We start from the raw sequence: 17,600 nt of genomic DNA, 5'->3' as shown, positions 1-17,600 counted from the left end.
TGAATATAGTTTCACAGCAGTTATGTGTTTTATAAGCATGAATAAAATGTTCTTTCACAGAGCTAAGAAATGTGACACAATGGAAATAAATTATAGATTCAACAGTTAAACTCATGTTTTTTTCAGAAAAGTTTTTAAACAAAACTAAAATTTAACAAGCAAAAACTACACATTATATTGTCTCGTATATTTATATATACATTTTATTTTTAAAATATTAATTTTTACAAAACTGCAAATATTGTTTTAATTGAATTAAAAATACATATTTTAAATTTAAAAAAGGAAAAAAAAACGGAATATGCTCTTTATTAAAAAGTACTTTTTTTTTTTGTTCCCACATTTTTGTAAACAAATAATTAACATGAACAATTAATAAACAGTGTTGAAATGAGACAATATTTAGTGACAAGATTTGGCATTTTTGAAATTATTTTTCAAAAAATACTTCAAATGCAAGTCAATATTATTATATACAGTATATTTTTAAGAAAAAGTATTTGCCATTGAAAGCAGATGAATAAATCCGAATGGGATATTTGCTTTTCCACCTTAAATATGTAGCCCGGTGTAATACAACAGCAAATAAAGTCATTTCTGCATGCCCATTTTGTCATCTCATCGCAAAATCAATTGGTACCATGGAAATCATCCTTTCCATGTCTTAACCCTAGTAAACAAACCCTGTAATAGAAACTCATAGGGATTAAAAGCAGGGACTGAAAAATGAATGGGTGCCACGCATTGCCTTAAGCCTACTAGCTTGTTTGTGTCGCAAATGCTTGTTTTTGTCATTACTTCGCAGCGATCGGTCCTCTGGACAGATAACCGTCAGCGACCGGGCCTATTTAGACGACAACGAAGGGGAGCGGTCGAGTCGAAGGCCATCCGTTTCTAGTGAAATGTGTGGAAGCAAACAAACAAGCGGCCGATGATTAGCTCTCAATTAGCGACAGTGCCGCGGCAATAGCGGAAGGCTTTGTTGCTATGGAGGCGGTACTGCCTGCTGCCCAAGAGATACCGTAGCGATTAAAAGTAGCATGCAACAAAGTCTCTGAAATTTTGCTGTGCTGGAAGCCATTTTGGAAAACAACAATGACCTTGAAAAACCCAAAAAGGTAGCGACATTACTGAAGGGGACACCTACAGTATAGGGAAGGAAGGGTTACACGATAGGACGCCAAGAGGGAAATCAGGATAGATTTGGGTATGACTGTTACGGCTATACAAATTACTTTGCAATTTATTATTGCTTTGTTTGTATGACAATGGGATGAATTGCCAGAAAATCATCATTTCCCAGCCCCAAAATGAGTACAATTAGTGCTGCGACGATTGATTACCTCAAGTATTCGATTAGAAAAAAAGGTTCGAATTAAAATTTGCTGCTTCGAGTATTCGTTTAATTAAAGTGGCATTATAATGGTTTATTTTGAAAGTGTTTGCGTTTAGTTTTATTGATTTGGGTGGATACACTGCCCTCTATATTTAGCCATTTTTTTCTGTGGGAATATATGTCTAAACCATTTGTTTAGAGCAAGGGTGGGCAAACTATTCCACAAAGGGCCGCAGTGGGTGCGGATTTTTGTTGCAACCCATTAAGAGGACGCCTTTTCACCAATCTGAAGTGCAATCAGTCGATTGCAGTCAGGTGCTTCTCATTTCTGCTGAAACCGCATTGGTTAAACTATCTGTGCTGGGTCAGTTGGAACAAAGACCAGGACCCACTGCGGCCCTCGAGGACCGGTTTGCCCACCCCTGGTTTAGAGCATTGTATTAAAAAAAAAAAAAAAAACATTTATAGCATTTAAGCTTGCAGACTTTTTCTCTGTAAGTTAGCTATTGTTCTTATGTTGTGCATAAATCCTTATTTATTTTTTATATGGTTTGAGGCTCAGCTCAAGTATTTTAATTTTTCATGTTCCTTATCCGATTACTCGATTATTTGAACTAACTAGTACATCGATTACTCGACTACTAAAATAATCAATAGCTGCAGCCCTACATACAATGTTCATAAAAACTGAATGAAATTACAATGATTAAAAACAAATACGTACACTGCGTACAGCCTGAAGTGGCACTCGAAAGTAGTTGGTTTTTTTCATAGTTAACTCATTGCATGCCACTGACAGCGATAGATGTCCAATTCATTTAAACTGGGAATGCTAATCGTTTAGTGCCATTGACGGCGCTAGACATTAAATCCATTTTGATTGGGAGGAAAAGGATGTTTCGTCCCAGTCAAAATGGATTGGCTGTCCAGCGCTGCCAATGGGATCCGACGACTCAAATAAGTGCTCCGTTTATACCAGATGCGTGCACTGTACGGACTAGCCAAGCTATAGCGGCGGAGCTAATCCGTCTCCACGGTATCATATTGTTCAGATGAAACCTTCAGTTATATTTTGATGTACTGTGGAGCACGCAGTCAACACGGAGCTTGGCTGATACGTACCGCACACGAATCCGGTATGATTTAACCTTAAGGAACAGCGTAAGGCCCCGGTGCCGTACGTTTCCCAAGGCTGGCGTCGATACCTGCGGGCCGGGCCGGGCCGGGCCGCTCCCTCCCCCCGCCCGGCTGCCGCTCGCTCCGTGGCCCGAATTGCCTCAACGGCTGGTTGCCATGGTTGCCGTCTCGCCGCCGCCAATCAGCGGAGGGTTCACAGGAGGGTAAACCTAACCGATGGAGCATCCGTATCAGAGATTAGCATACATTCACTCAAAATCACCAAGGCCTGACTTCATTCTGATTTGCTTGAATGAGGAATGGTTTAAGGATTTGTAGAGTTTTTTCCCCCTAAACGATTCAAGTCTGACTGACGACAACAACATGGAAACGGACCAACGGTGCATACTCAAGACTGTTAAATAAATATGACCAAAAAGAATGAGCCTTTTTGTGTACTATCGTCTGTAGTGAAGTGACTCGAAGTTAAAGGTTAGAGCTCCCTCTGCTGGAAAATCATCGTCTTACACTTAGAAAAAGGTGATTTATGACGCATTTGTCACAAATTTAAGCAGTTTCTACTTCTCTTATTCACACGAGATTTGTCTTTAGAACAAGAATGAATAAAATCAGGCGAATGGCGAGTACAGATATCAGTACATTTACATTAAAATATTGAACTTAACGTTTGCATCAAATACATTTTGTTTGAATTGTCATTTAGATTGTCTTATGTTTAATCATTTACTGCCCATGACTGTGAGGCCTTGAAGCGATCATTGTCCAATTAATCCTCAACTATAGTGGATTAGTAGTTAAGAGACATTGTTGAGCAAAAAACTCTCCAAATTGTTTTAAGGGTTTGACAGTGCAATAGTATGTTTTTATGTATTTTAGAAAATGAACAACAATTAGAGCAAAAACAAAAAGCAAATATTTTGATATTCTAAAAAACAACAAATTAATGCATTATTTCATCTTCTGTACCTCTATTACATTACAACGGACTTGGAATGCTTTTTTCACAATGATAAGCAGTTTTCAGTAAATACAGCATGTGTAACAGGTCGCAGGAGTGGAAACCCGTCACGTCAGGCTTTGGGCTCAACATTGGTAGGGACGATATAACAGCATAACATGCATGTACACTTTTTTGCTGGGGATGGGACATTCATAAGACCAAACAGATTGGTTAAACGGGTGTCAGGGCTACATTTCTCATGAATATGAACTTAATTATTTGATAGGCTAACTGATCATTGCAAAATCTATTGAGTTAGACCAGTGCTTCTCAATTATTTTCTGTTACGCCCCTCATAGGAAGACACTATGCGCTCATGCACTGGTCCTCATGGGAAACACAGTGTTCAAAAAATGACCGCTCTTGTCCACGAGTGTCGCTAAAATCGACCAAAACTGAAAAGTTACCAAGTGTTGCTTTAAGACCACATAAACAAAACAAACATGAAAATTGGGTAGAAGGGGGTGAACCTCGGTTCACTACATTTCTCACAGTTTAATTAATGTTAACAGCAGAAAATATACACAAAAGTGGAGGGCACTTCTCTCTAAGCAGCTTCCAGCTCGAGTTTTGCAGGTTAGCAAATTCACACAGTTTAATGTTATGCAAACTCTGATGCAAGCTGTGGCAAAATTTCAGTAGCAAAATTAGTGGTGTGTTCCTCACCTCCATAACATTGACGTCTTTTTACATTACTTATCGTGGCTGCTGCTGACTGAAAAAAAAAATTCTAATATCCCTCCCTCCTCTTTGAAGGGGGAGGATGAGGCGACATGTTGGCGACATGTTGTATTTTCGTCGGGTCAGTGTGTGTGTGTGTGTGTGTGTGTGTGTGGGGGGGGGGGGTCGAGTCATCAGTCAATCAAACATGAGTTTGGAGGGGGTGGACTAGCACATTCAGCCGTGAAAAAGGGGTAAATATAAGTCTGAACATAATGAAAATAATTCACTTCTCTAAACAATCCAACCCGTTCACTTCGCTCTACCACTATTCTTCCCCTCTCCGTCCCCCGTGTCCACCTCTCCACCTTTGGTTCCAGAGCTTTTAGTCATTGCTCCCCCCCAGCTCTGGAACTCCCTTAAGTTGTGTGTCTGAAATATATGACACAAATGGATTGACAACAGAAAGCGTCTTGCCGTTGCAGGAAACATCCAGAATCTTTATTAACAAGCAAAAACCTCTGCTTTTTTCTCAGATTCATATTATTTAAAATGTCCATCTTCTTGTCGTTTGTACAATAAAACATTCATCTTGTCAGTTGAAACACATTATTACACATAGACAATATTCTCACTAACATCCCAAAAACATCGCAATATTCAATATTTTTTTACCATGTTAGATTACTCATCAATCCAGAAATTATATTATTATAGTACTCCTCATATTTCAGTAACTGTTACTGCAGTAACTTATTGTAACGGTACAACTTTTGTGGTAGCTAATGTTAGCTGCACTGCTAAAGTGCTAGTAAACAGACAGTTGGCAAATTGGCATTAATAACAAAATACAATAACATTTAACTGAAAAATAATAAACTCAATATTTACAGCACACAATAATGGCGTGATAATTACATTTTAAGTAGTTGAAAAGACCGTTATGTAGAGGAGCCTTCCACTAGTTAATAAACACCCAGCATCCAACTTCGCCATAAAACTATGAACATAAAATTACATTAGGCAAGGCAAATTTATTTATATAGCACAATTCAACACAAGGAAATTCAATTCATTGTCTTGAATTGGAAATCGTTTATAATCCAATTCAGGGTTTTTGAAGCTGTACTAACCTGAAATATATGACACAAATGGATTGACAACAGGAAGCGTCTTGCCGTTGCAGGAAACATCTAAAAATATTAAATGGCGTTTTTCCGGATGTAACTAGGCCCGAGTGCATGTTACTCTGAAAGCAACAGGCTTATACTGCTCCCTACTGTCATGACTGGACATTGCAGGCAGGATTAATGTCACAGTTCTAACTCCCTTGTAACTACATATATGTGTACATATATAAAACACTGAAAATAACACATTTATCGTGTTTTCTTTTGTGGGTGTCACACATGCATGGCAAATATGTAAGTAGTAGTTAGTAAGGATCTAAACTGCCTTTAAATATTGCGTCCATATACATTTTATCATTTATTTAATGAAACATTGTTGAGTTAAAAGAGTCTTAGAGTACATTAATTTTGATTTCAATTTAATAAAAGGGTAGGGGAGTGCAAATCTAATGTGTAATATAAATGGGGGGAAGAAAAAAAAAAGGTCTCAGCTAAACAGCCAATCACAACCTAGCCTGCGTATACCACGCCCCCTAAACTAAACTAGATGCATTGCCGGGTGTGTGCCCATAGATGTCAGCGTCACAATAATACTGTCAAAATAATTTATCAAAAAGTTTCCAAGCGCGCTGCTTATAATTCGAACATTTTCAAATACGAAAGACCGTTGGGACCGTTTTGTAACTTACGACGAGTGTTGTAGACCGTCTAAAAGTCTTTCGGGGGAGGGGCGCCTTTCGCCTCTTACCTGTCCGACCGGGGAGGTGAGGGAGGCGGGGAGTTGAGCCGGGCTCCTCCGGGCAGGTTCTCCGGGTGACGTCAGCAGAAATGGCGGACCGGGATGGCAGCGACGCATCTCCTCCGGCGTCCCAAGGTGAGTCCCCGCGGCCTCAAAACTTTGACCAAGCAGTCAATGTTCTTCTAAAAAGTGACTCAGAAGAAACGACTACTTTACTGGCGTTGTTGGGCGCGTTTGGACGAAGGAGAGAGCTGAAGTACGGCCGTCGCCGGTCACGAGAGAAGGATTAAAAAGAAAAAAAAACTCCGAAAGCGGTTCCTTTGACGTCGAGTACAACAACTTTTGCGGTTTGAAACGATTGAAAAGTGTTTGCTTACCGCCATTGTTGTTATTTAAAGCCGCCAGCCTAGCACTCGCACACCTGCCGCTGACGGTTCGAGTAAAAGACTCGGTTTAACGCGACAGGTGCATGTCGCCGCGGTCAATCAGCTCAAACGATACCTTTTCCGACACGTCAAATCTCTTTTCGAAAGTCCCCCGCTGGCTATTGAGTGTCCTTTAAACCCGGATATGTGCACGCGTTTACGGATGAGTTTCATTTTGAACATTGACTGTCTTTGACGGTTGGTGAAAAACGAACCGGAGTTGCTTTAAAATAAATAAATACATTAAAAAAAAGCTATTTTACATTGACCACGCCGTAACTTTGGCATATTACCACGTACAACGCTGAAACACATCAAGAACTATCCCCCTGGCCTGTTCTAACGGCTTTAATCATTTTTCTTAAATAAACTCATTAGTTACCATTGACGGCGATAGACGTTCAATATACTTCGACTGGGAGTGCTGGGATGTGTTTGGTATCGAGTCTTAAATGAGTTTATTTTCCGATGGCGTTTGGTCTTTTTCTATTGTTGAATGAAAATAAAAACAACAAAGACATAGTACGGTATTATAATTTCACTTTAGCGGCCATTGATGACGGCTGATGGATGAGGACCATTTCCGCCTTTTTGATAAAACATCAATAAAAATACGAGAATACTATTTATTCACTGGGATGGCGGGCATGTGTATTACATAAGCAGATTTTAAGGGGGTGCCAGCCCCCCTCCCCGGTGGCCAAAAAGTGTCACTGCATGTAATTGACTTTCCGATATATATAAGTTGTAAAGCAATAAAACTGCAACAAAAGTGAATTAAATGAACAAAAAAAAATTATAATGGGTCAAAATTATTTTTCGAACAGATCATGTGACTAGCAACTTAGACGGTCATTTGCTTTGCATATAATTTTCAGCAACAACAAAAAAAATAGGGGAGGGCAATTTTATTTTTCAAATGATTTTTTTCTTTGATTGAAAAATTTTTTTTTTTTTTTTTGATTGAAGCAACTTTTTTGGGATTAAATGATTCAGACACAAATTTCCTACCCATCATCTGGCCCGAACACAAAAAGGATTGCTACAATCGAAGAAAACATTTTCAATGGAAAAATTAAGAGTTCAAATGCAAATTTTTCAATCCAAATATTTTTTTCGCATTCAAAAACTTTTTCCATGATTGAAATTTTTCTTTTTTTGATTGAAGTGATTTTTCTTTTTGATTTTTTTGTTTTTGTTTGAAGCAACTTATTTTTTGATTGAATAATAAAGACAAAAGTCCCCTAGCCAAAGTGTGGCCAAACACAAATCAACATTACTTCAAAAAAGTTGCTTCAATCAAAAAAAATAAATAAATAAATCAAAGAAAAATAGCTTTCACATGCATTTTTTTAGTTTACTTTTTTTTTTGTTTGAAATATATATTTTGATCGAAGCTTTTTATTGAAGCAACTTTTTTTTGGATTGAATAATAAAGACACAAATCTGCCTCCATATGGCTCTGCCCAGGGGATACAATTTTTGACTGGGGTAACTACATTGGCACGACACCGGCGGGCGTACCATATTCAATGGACGACAATCTTGGCGAAAAGTATTGCTTAAGCAGCCTGATTTAGAATTCCCCTCAAGAATGATGAGAAACAAAAAAGTCATTGTCAACTTATTATAAATATTCTTGTAAGATATTTTTATTGCTGACACTGCATTTCGGGGTCATCAACATGTTGTGCCCCCCTGCCCCAAAAGTCAAACTCCACCTATGTGTGTAGAATAAATAAATATAACCCTTCCATGCACAAATGAGGATGATTTTGAACCCTGACAGGGCACTTATTCACATCATTGGCTGCTATTGACATCTAGTGCCGTCAATGGCACTGAAATGTGGGCGTTTGCAGCAGCCCCTCCCGGTTTTCATAAATTGGACGTCTATCGCTGTTAATGGCAGGAAATGACTTAAGTCTGAGGCAACTTGGATGCATCTACAGTAATATGGGGAAATGGGAGGAGTTTTTGTAGGTATGACTAGCAAAGAAACACTTTTACGTGTGGATTATGTGGTCTTTTCTGAACTTGACTGGCCCAATTTGAGGATGACCATAGCTCAGACAGCGGTTTGTCGCTCGTTGCACTTTGCTCCTGGGCCCGTCCACGTGTTTACAAATGGGGGAAACGGCCGCCTTATAGACGAGGACGCGGACCGTCGTCCCGGCCGGGACTTTTTCGGAGACTAAAATGGAAGAAGAGCGAGAAGAGGTAGGCAGGCGCTCGCTCCGGGCCCGATTTACCGTCTCTGAGGAAGAGGAAGGCCAAAAACAGAGAGTTGCTATCTGGAGGAAGATTGAATGTAGGTCAGAACAGTTGAGAAAGGAAGGTTTGTCCATGTACGTTCGACTCCAACTGGAGGACAAGGGCACGGCTGGTTGACTCCTCGCCAATGACTTTAGCCAGTGTGGCTTTTTGATTCAAAATCATTAGATGGGAAAAAAAAAAAAAAAAAACATTTTTGTAAATGACTGTACTTTATAGAAATAAGTTGAAAGTTTCCCCCCTTGTTTTTTTAGTTTTAAAAAAAGCAATAAATTGATTTCAAAAATTTTTCGTCTCACCAACCCCCCCCCCCGCCCCCCCCGTTTTTTAAAAATAGCTTGGAAAAATAAGAAAATTTTTTAAAATGAATTTTAAAGTGATTTTTTTTTTAAATGAATGGGAATTTAACATTTTGTTTTTCTAAATAAAAATAAGCATAGAAAAAAATAAATAATTTTTGCTGCGTTAATAAAGCCATCATAGTATTTTCCTCTTTTGATTTTCTAATTTAAAACAAACAATTTTCAAGAATATTATTATTATTTTTTTCTAATTAAAAAAATAAAAATTTTAGGTGACTACTGTATGAACCAAATATTTTCTATTCACTGCCAATGACGGCGATAGATGTCCAATCCATCCTTGGGAAGGGAGCAATCTGACTCTATCGGCGGTCAAAATAGTCGTCGACTGACTAATTGAGTGATCCGTGAATCGTCGTTGCGGCCATCTTGGTCAGGGCGGGAAAGGAAGCGTCGCCCTCCCGTGCGGCCCGGCCCAGCTTTTAGCTGGGCGTTAGCTCGGGCTAATCCTCTCGAGGCTAAAGGGGACGTCGGGAGCCGCGCAGTGCGCTTGCTCGCTAGCCGGACGACGCGGCATTAATCGCCCGCTCTCGCAGTTTAATCTGAATGACGGGATATGAGGGAGGGGGCTGGGACGGACGGACGGACGGCCCGGCCCAGATTAACTCTGAAAACACGGTTGTGGACAAAAGAGGAAGCTTTGGAGAGTTGCCACAACCTGTCACTCCCAAGGACCGTGATAGTCTGTCTTTCCAATCATCGTTATCGGCATCATGGACCTTAAATGCGCACTTATCTCGACCCGTTTAGGATGCTGGCAGGATGTACCGATTTCCCGTCTGACTAGTAAGATCTGATCTAAAAGGGCGTCAAAGCACGGAAGTCAAGATGCAGAATCCAGGTAAAAGCTTCTTAGGTGAGGTGAGGCGTGGCATCTCCAATAGAAAAGGCTACTTTTTTCTTCGCAACATCATTTACGTCCCTGAACTAAATGTCTTATTTTCGTTTTGACACTTTGCTAACTGCCATGGACGGCAATCGATTTGAAGTCGCTGCCGGCACTCCCACTTCAAATGGATTGCACATCTGCTAGTGATGAACTCATAGATGGGACAACCCCCCCCCTCCCCCCAAAAAAGCTTATTTTATTGACCTAATTTTTTTATATCTTATTGACATTTTTAAAAGTATGGGGGGGTAAATACTTATTATTGGGGGGGGTTATATTTTGACAAAAGGGGGGGGGGCAATATTTTATATATATTTAAAAAAAAAAAAACAGTAAATGTTCCATGTGAAAAAAAAAAGATGATGTGATTCTTTTTCACGGGCCAAGCAAACTAATACGAAGGGCCAGTTGGGGCCCCCGGGCTGCCAGTTTTTCACCCGCGGAGCTACGTACAGCAGGACGAGAGACGCCGGCCGGTCCAACTTTTCCTGTTTGACCAAAAGCCAACATGAAACCGGTTCCAATGCTGAGCAAGCACCCGAGGCGCTCGCCGTCGACGTGTCGGTACTCGGCTCGCTCCGTGTTCTACAGATGCCGACACGCAATGCCTTTACGTCTTTGTTCCACGTGTCCTTTAGGGAATAAAACATTGAAATACATCAGGGCGGAGTTTTTTTGTCGTGTTTCAATGGGGTAACCTTCCGCTCAAGGCAAGGCAAATTTATTTATATAGCACAATTCAACACAAGGCAATTTAAAGTGCTTTACATCACATGAAGATCACAAAAATCACATTAAATCAATAGAACGTAAAAAAGACAATTGAAACAGGAAATAAAATTATACATAAAAATCGCATTTAATCACAAATAGAATAAGAAAAAAAAATACTACTACTACTAATAATAATTGAAATTAGCAATGGAGATAAAGCACAAGAGGAATAGAAAGCAAATAGATTGAAATATATACAGTGCCTTGCAAAAGTATTCGGCCCCCTTGAATCTTGCAACCTTTCGCCACATTTCAGGCTTCAAACATAAAGATATGAAATTTAATTTTTTTTGTCAAGACTCAACAACAAGTGGGACACAATCGTGTTAAAAAAGTTAAAATTATCCAATAAATTTTGTTCCACTTCACGATTGTGTCCCACTTGTTGTTGATTCTTGACAAAAAATTAAAATTTTATATCTTTATGTTTGAAGCCTGAAATGTGGCGAAAAGTTGCAAGGTTCAAGGGGGCCGAATATTTTTGCAAGGCACTGTAGACAGTTATGGATATGCTGTGCTAAACAAGAGCGTTTTTAGCCCTGATTTAAAGGAGCTTACACTTTGAGCATACTTCAGACCTTCAGGTCACTTGTTCCAAAGGTGAGGAGCATAATAACTAAATGCTGCCTCACCCTGCTTGGTTCTTGTTCTTGGAACATACAGGAGACCGGTTCCAGACGACCTTAGGGGTCTAGATGTTTCATAGGAATCTAACAAATCAAGCATGTATTTTGGTCCAAGGCCATTTTAAGTGTTTTGTAGTTGTAGTATGTTATCGTCTATCCTTTGACTCACTGGAAGCCAGTGTAACGATTTTCAAAACCGGTGTAATGTGGTCCAGTTTCCTTGTATTTTTGAGGACTCTGGCTGCAGCATTCTGTACTAGCTGCAGCTTCCTGACTGTTTTTTTTTTAACAAGACCTGTAAATATACCGTTGCAATAGTCCAATCTGCGGAAAATGAATGCATGCATAAATGGCAAATGGCAAGTTTTGCCATGTCTTGTTGAGTCAGAAGCCCCTTAATTCTGGCTATATTTTTTAGGTGCTAGTAAGCAGATTTAGTGACGGACTTCAGATGGCTACTGAGTCAATAATTACGCCAAGATTTCTGACTTGATTTGTAGCTGTAAGTGACATTGTGCCAAGGTGTGTGTTTATCTTTGACTTTTCCTTTTTTGGCCCAAAAAGGATCCCTTCTGTCTTCTCCACATTTAGCTGGAGACAATTCTGGCACATCCATCCATTCATTGATTTGATGAATGCATTTACTCAGGGAGACCAAGGGACTATAATCATGTGGGGAGTTGTGTGTCATCTGCATAGGTGTGATAGGAGATGTCATACTGTTCCATAATCTGAGCTAGGGGAAGCATATAGATGTTAAATAAGAGTGGTCCAAGAATTGACCCTTGAGGGACTCCACACATGAATTTGGTTCGTTCGGACTGATAATACTGCAAATAGGCTCTTCAAAAAAATATGCATAGCCAAATGTTACATCCGGATTCCGTATTTCATTTGCAAAGTTATCAATACTCGGTTAGTGTTTTTTTGGAAGTATTGATATTGAAAATGCTGTGACAACAGCAGTGTGTAAAAGTCCAAAATGAAGTCCATTTGTTGAAATGTTTCTGTGATGGGGATTTAATTGAATTTTCTGGGACAGATTAGTTTGGCCCTTGGCATGCCGCTCATGCAATTTGATACAAACAAGCTGGATTTCAGTTTGACCTTGTTGCTAATTCTAGGCCTTTTTTTCCCCCCCTCCACTAGCGAACAAACGGACGGACTCGCCTGAGTTCCATTTAGCGGATAGTGAACGAAGAGTCCTATCTTGAGGTTTTCGTAGTGGTCGAATATACCCTGCTTGATCTTCAATATCCAACGAAATACAGTAGAGGACACGCGCTGTCCATGAAATGGCATCTATTCAGCGTGCCTTTATTCCCCCCCAAAAACTTGTTAGCTGAATGCTAATATATGGGTAGCTGATCTCTACCGCCTGCCTGACAAACCGTTTCTACCCAATAGCTGTTAGGGTCCTGGACAAAGGCTGAAATGGTCTACCTCATATGGCCAAGTCCTGTTTTTGCTGTTCCTAGTTGCACTTTACCTGAATGGTATTGTATTTGTCTTGTTCTTCATTTACAGCTTTTTTTAATTTTCTTTTTAAAGCACTGACTGTAGGGCTTTTTGTAATTTGGTCGCACTTGTCACAATGGCAAAGTTTTATTTGGAGACAACGTTCGCGTGTTATAAAAACCAGCACGGTGTCACCATCTCATCACAATAAATAGTCATATAGGGAATTTTCCCGATGATCCCTTTTTTGTGGAACTTGTACACCTCATTTTTATTTGCGTCAAATATATATATTTTTTCTATGTGATTGATTTCTTATTGATTGCTTGTTGTTTGCTAATTTCATTTCGATATGCAGTAGGTGAATCAAAAGTTGAGCTCCGCCCTTGTTTCTCCTTGTTTTCACGACTGATTCTTTAAGATTTACCAATAAAATAGAAAAATCAAGTCCCCCAAGAAATAAGAAAAAAAATGGCCATCATTTTGGACGTTCTCATCTTCTTCAGCGTCCTTCTATAAATCGGACGACGACGACGGAGCGTCTTCGCCCGCCCGGCCCGGCTCGTCGATCCGCTCTCCCGCCCCGACGTCGACCGGCCACAGCCCCGACGACGACAACGCGGCGGCAAACAAATTAGGCGAGTCGGGACCGGTGGGGGAAAAAAAACAAACAAAACCACACCGTTCACACGGGAAAAATCTTTGTTTTTTAGACTCTTTGCTCTTCAACAAAACGGACGAAAGGCTGAGGCTCGCCCGCGAGCGTCGAGAGGAACGCGACAAGCAGAACGGTGAGTCTTTTTTTTTTCAGCCTCATAACTCACGGCGCATCGGTTCGTACGCGTAATTGTATTTGTGGTGGTATGATTTGCGATGCCGATTTAAGCGTGCGATGCGATCTTTGGCGGCAGCCGCCAAGGAGGCCACGTGGCAGGCGCGGGAGGAGCGAGCCCGTCGCCACTACGAGAAGCATCTGGAGGAGCGCCGGAGGAAGCTGGAGGAACAGCGGCTCAAGGAAGAGCAGAGACGCTTGGCGGTTGAGGAGAAGCGACGGCAGAAGATGGCCGACGACAAGGTGATGCGCCGACGCCTCTTTTTTTCGAGTTTCTTCAATCACGAAGACAAACGACATGCAGTTCGCCTCGACCCCGGTTTAGAATACACCCTTTTCTTGGTAAGCCACGCAATTGCCATTGAAACCTAATGGCTACGGTTTGCCGTCCAAGGTTCGTCACGAGGCGGTGATGCGGCGGACCATGGAGCGGGGTCAGGTGACCCGAGCCAAGGCCAACCGCTGGTCCTGGGGCGGCCCCCCGCCCGCCGACGGCAGCCATGCCGGTACGCGTCGCCCGAGGTTGCGGGCCGATGCGACCGCTTTTTCACTCTCTGTCTCTGTTTTCCGCATCGCTCCATCCCGGCCCAGGTTTTGTCGAATCCGCTTCCCTCTATCCGCTCGTCTTCGCCGGACCGGAGCACGCGCCCGGTGCTTTCGGTGTCCGCCGCCGTCACGAGATCACCGGATCCCAATGTGAATATCGTTAGCTAGCGGGCGTGTTGATTTTTGCCAGCGGGGTACACGCGTATCCGTTTAAATTGACATCGAAATCCAAGGAAGGCCAGGCTATTTGTAGAAAAACAAATACATATACCGTATTTTTCGGACTATAAGTCGCAGTTTTTTTTTCATAGTTTGGCTGGGGGTGCGACTTCTACTCAGGAGCAATTTATGTGTGAAATTATTAACACATGATAGCATTTCACATGTTATTTTGGTGTTTTGGAGTGACACTGATGGTTTGGTAAACTTGTTAGCATGTTCTTTATGCTATAGTTATCTGAATAACTCTTAATAGCTATGGCCATGTTCGCGTTCTGGCTTTGGCAATGTGTGTTCAATTGTATTATTGCCTTTTCTATATTGAAATGCATGCTTTTAGTTTGTGACGCTTTCACGCCCAAGTGGGGGCGTACTCGCACTTGTTTACGCAAAGAAGCGTGCTCACACGCCAGAAGAAGACGGACAGCTATGCAGCGTCTCTGAGCGAGTGGGCGAGAGAGAGAGTTTGAACGATGTGCTAATGCTAGCGAACGCATGCTAACCGAATGTGTCATTGAGCTGTAATATCAGCTAATTATCATTTATTTACGTTGATGGGAACCTGTTTGGTATCGAGGACGAAATTGATTCAGCGAATGATACGGACGTCCAGCATCGTCATTTGGGAGTTTAGCTCGCTGTATAGCCAGGACCGAGCCGTAGCGTCCTGGTGAGGCCTGTATATTCGCATTTTGTTGTTCATGCGCTGTACACTTATTCAGCATGTTGTTCACTATTGTATTTTTATATTAAATTGCCTTTCAAGATGACAAATCTGTTCTACGTGTTGGATTTTATCAAGTAAATTTCCCCCCAAAATGTGATTTATACTCCGGTGCGACTTATATGTTTTTTTTCCTCTTCGTTGGGCATTTTATGGCTGGTGCGACTTATACTCAGGTGCGACACATAGTCCGAAAAATACGGTACTTTTTTCCTTCAGTATTTTTAATGGTAAGGCTGCCATTATGAATTCATGGCAATCATGAATTAGCCATGAATGGATGTCATTGAAAGTGCTTGTCGGTACGCGGGCACCCCACGCGTTGTAACGACAGTTGTCCCTTAGCCGATAGACGAGCACTTTCCCCATTTGACGACATTTCTCAACCGAATTTTAGCAAAGCTGTCTGTTGATCTCCTTTTCTCAATTCGAGCGGGCGGGCGTTCCTTGCAGATGCCGACAGAAGGTCCGTGTCCACGGTCAACTTATCCAAACAGCACGACCCGGTGATGACCAAGCGTCTGTCCTCGTCTTCCGCCACGCTCCTCCGCTCGCCTGACCGAGGTAAATCAAAGCATAAAAATTCTCTTTCTAGTACACGGCGTATTTCTCCGGCCGCCGTCTCCTGGCTCTCGCTCTTTTTATGTGCAGTACGTATTTTAAAAAGAAGAGATTTTTTTTCTTATACGGTGGTACCTCGACATACGATCGCTTGACACACGATCTTTTCGACATCCGACGTAAAATTTGACTCTCCATTTGTTTCTACAACCCCTAGCAAAAAGTATGGAACCGCCAGTCTCGGACGAGCACTCACTCGGATATTTTATCATGTAGAACAAAACTCGGATAAAAAGCTTGAAAAAATAATGAATCAGTTGAAAAGTGCAACTCTTTAGCATTCAGAAACACTAAAAGAAATTATGAAAAAAATATGGAATCATGAGGAACAAAGAAATAACAATCAAAACACATCCCTAGTATTTAGTAGCACCGCCTCTGGCTTTTATGACAGCTTACAGTCTCTGAGGCATGGATTTGATGAGTATTCTTCATCAATTTGGTGCCAACTCTCTTTGATTGCAGTTGCCAGATCATCCTTGCAGGTCGGAGCCTTGCTGTGGAGACTGGCAGGTTTTCAATAGGGTTGAGATCTGGGCTATTTGCAGGCCATGACATAGACTGGATGAGTCTTTCTCCAAGGAATGCTTTAACAGTTTTAGCTTCGTGGCATTATAAATTGTCATCTTGGAAAATGACATATTTTCAATTGAAGGGATAAGAAAACTGTCTAAAATTCCAACGTAAACTTGTGCATTTATTGAAGATTTAACCACAGCCATCTCCCCAGTGCCTTTGCCTGACATGCAGCCCCATATCATCAAGGATTGAGGAAATTTTGATGTCTTCTTCAGGCAGTCATCTTTGTAAATCTCACTGGATCAGCACCAAACAAAAGTTCCAGCATCATCACCTTACACCCTACAATTTCGTATGTAGAGGTACCACTGTATATGGCGGAAAACACTTAGGTGACTGAATTTCTGCTCTGAGACCCCCAATTTGGCCAAATTTCAAAATTGTCCGTTATGCACGTCTAATACATCATTGGAAAGCTTAAAATCTCAATTGTCTGGGGGAAGAAACATTTTGAACAGGAGGGCATTAAAAAAAAAAAAAAATTAAACAGCAAAACCCTAACTGGAGGAGAGAGCACGCGAGAGCATAAAGACGCCATGATTTTAACGAGATATTATTGTGTACTTATCTATTTTTGATCCAAAAACTCCATGTAGCATGTACCACCGAGTGTAATGACACACCTGTGAATAACCACAGTCGGATATTTTGGGGATTTTATGGGTGAAACATGGTAATATAACAAGGGTCGCGATGCAGAAATCGCAGACATCAAGGAGTGGTCGAGATTTTCATTTTGATATATTTACCCTTTTCAAGGTTTTTTTTTTTTCCATTTTCATATTTCTTCGTTTGGATCGATTGTTAATCATCTAAAATGTTGGAGGAAATGCGACAGTAACAAAAATACAATTCAGCAATAGTTATGAAGTAGATATCGTGACTTTTTTACAGACGCTAATTTTTTCGTTGTGACGTCTTTTGTTTAAAAGTTTAAAATATGCGAGTGAATAATTTTTTTAAGTCGTTTTTTTTTTTTTTTAAACTAAAAATTAGACATCAATTAATGATTCCAAGCTAAAAATGACAGACATTTTGAATAATATAATTCTTTTTATGGCTGGGTTGAAACAAAAGTGGTTGCGTGACGTCTGTAAATGGGGGTTTCCAGGGTAAAATGGACAAATTAAAAATAGTTTGGGGGCTTAATGCCAGCATATAGACATATTGTTCTATCAAACTCAACAGTTCTTTTGGCTTAAAATACAGCAGTTTATTTTAAAGAAGGGTGCAAGAGCAGAAACTGCTTTTTTAGTCTTGTCTGCGTTT

General features: G+C 40.8%; 1 protein-coding gene and 1 long non-coding RNA gene across 13 annotated transcripts in view; one reads left to right on the top strand and one right to left on the bottom strand.

Annotated features, from left to right (window-relative positions):
- The window catches only part of LOC130907369 (uncharacterized), a 22,305-nt gene extending 15,809 nt beyond the window's left edge, over positions 1 to 6,496 (bottom strand). Inside the window, exons 1-2 of one of the 2 annotated variants that reach the window (XR_009061458.1) lie at positions 5,267 to 6,496; positions 2,459 to 2,682 (exon numbers count right to left, since the gene is read on the bottom strand). This is a non-coding gene — a long non-coding RNA (uncharacterized LOC130907369). The remainder of the gene's footprint in view (positions 1 to 2,458; positions 2,683 to 5,266) is intronic. The other variant, XR_009061457.1, reaches the window with a different exon arrangement.
- The window catches only part of map7b (microtubule-associated protein 7b), a 26,388-nt gene continuing 13,200 nt past the window's right edge, over positions 4,413 to 17,600 (top strand). For 3 of the 11 annotated variants that reach the window (XR_009061456.1, XM_057822353.1, XM_057822351.1), the window contains exons 1-6: positions 4,414 to 6,137; positions 13,317 to 13,601; positions 13,722 to 13,885; positions 14,037 to 14,148; positions 14,234 to 14,338; positions 15,585 to 15,695. Coding sequence is in view for 10 of the 11 variants with exons in the window: in XM_057822353.1 (XP_057678336.1) it covers positions 6,092 to 6,137; positions 13,317 to 13,601; positions 13,722 to 13,885; positions 14,037 to 14,148; positions 14,234 to 14,338; positions 15,585 to 15,695 (823 nt within the window). In the remaining variant the exon portion in view is untranslated. Of the gene's footprint in view, positions 6,138 to 9,204; positions 9,920 to 13,316; positions 13,602 to 13,721; positions 13,886 to 14,036; positions 14,149 to 14,233; positions 14,339 to 15,584; positions 15,696 to 17,600 lie in introns of those variants that run through there. The other 8 variants (XM_057822360.1, XM_057822354.1, XM_057822356.1 and 5 more) reach the window with 7 other exon arrangements.

The sequence above is a fragment of the Corythoichthys intestinalis genome, chromosome 19, assembly GCF_030265065.1.
Source record: "Corythoichthys intestinalis isolate RoL2023-P3 chromosome 19, ASM3026506v1, whole genome shotgun sequence".
NCBI lineage: Eukaryota > Metazoa > Chordata > Actinopteri > Syngnathiformes > Syngnathidae > Corythoichthys > Corythoichthys intestinalis.
The sequence above is the reverse complement of the archived record's forward strand: the minus strand, read 5'-3'. Positions and strand labels throughout refer to the sequence as shown.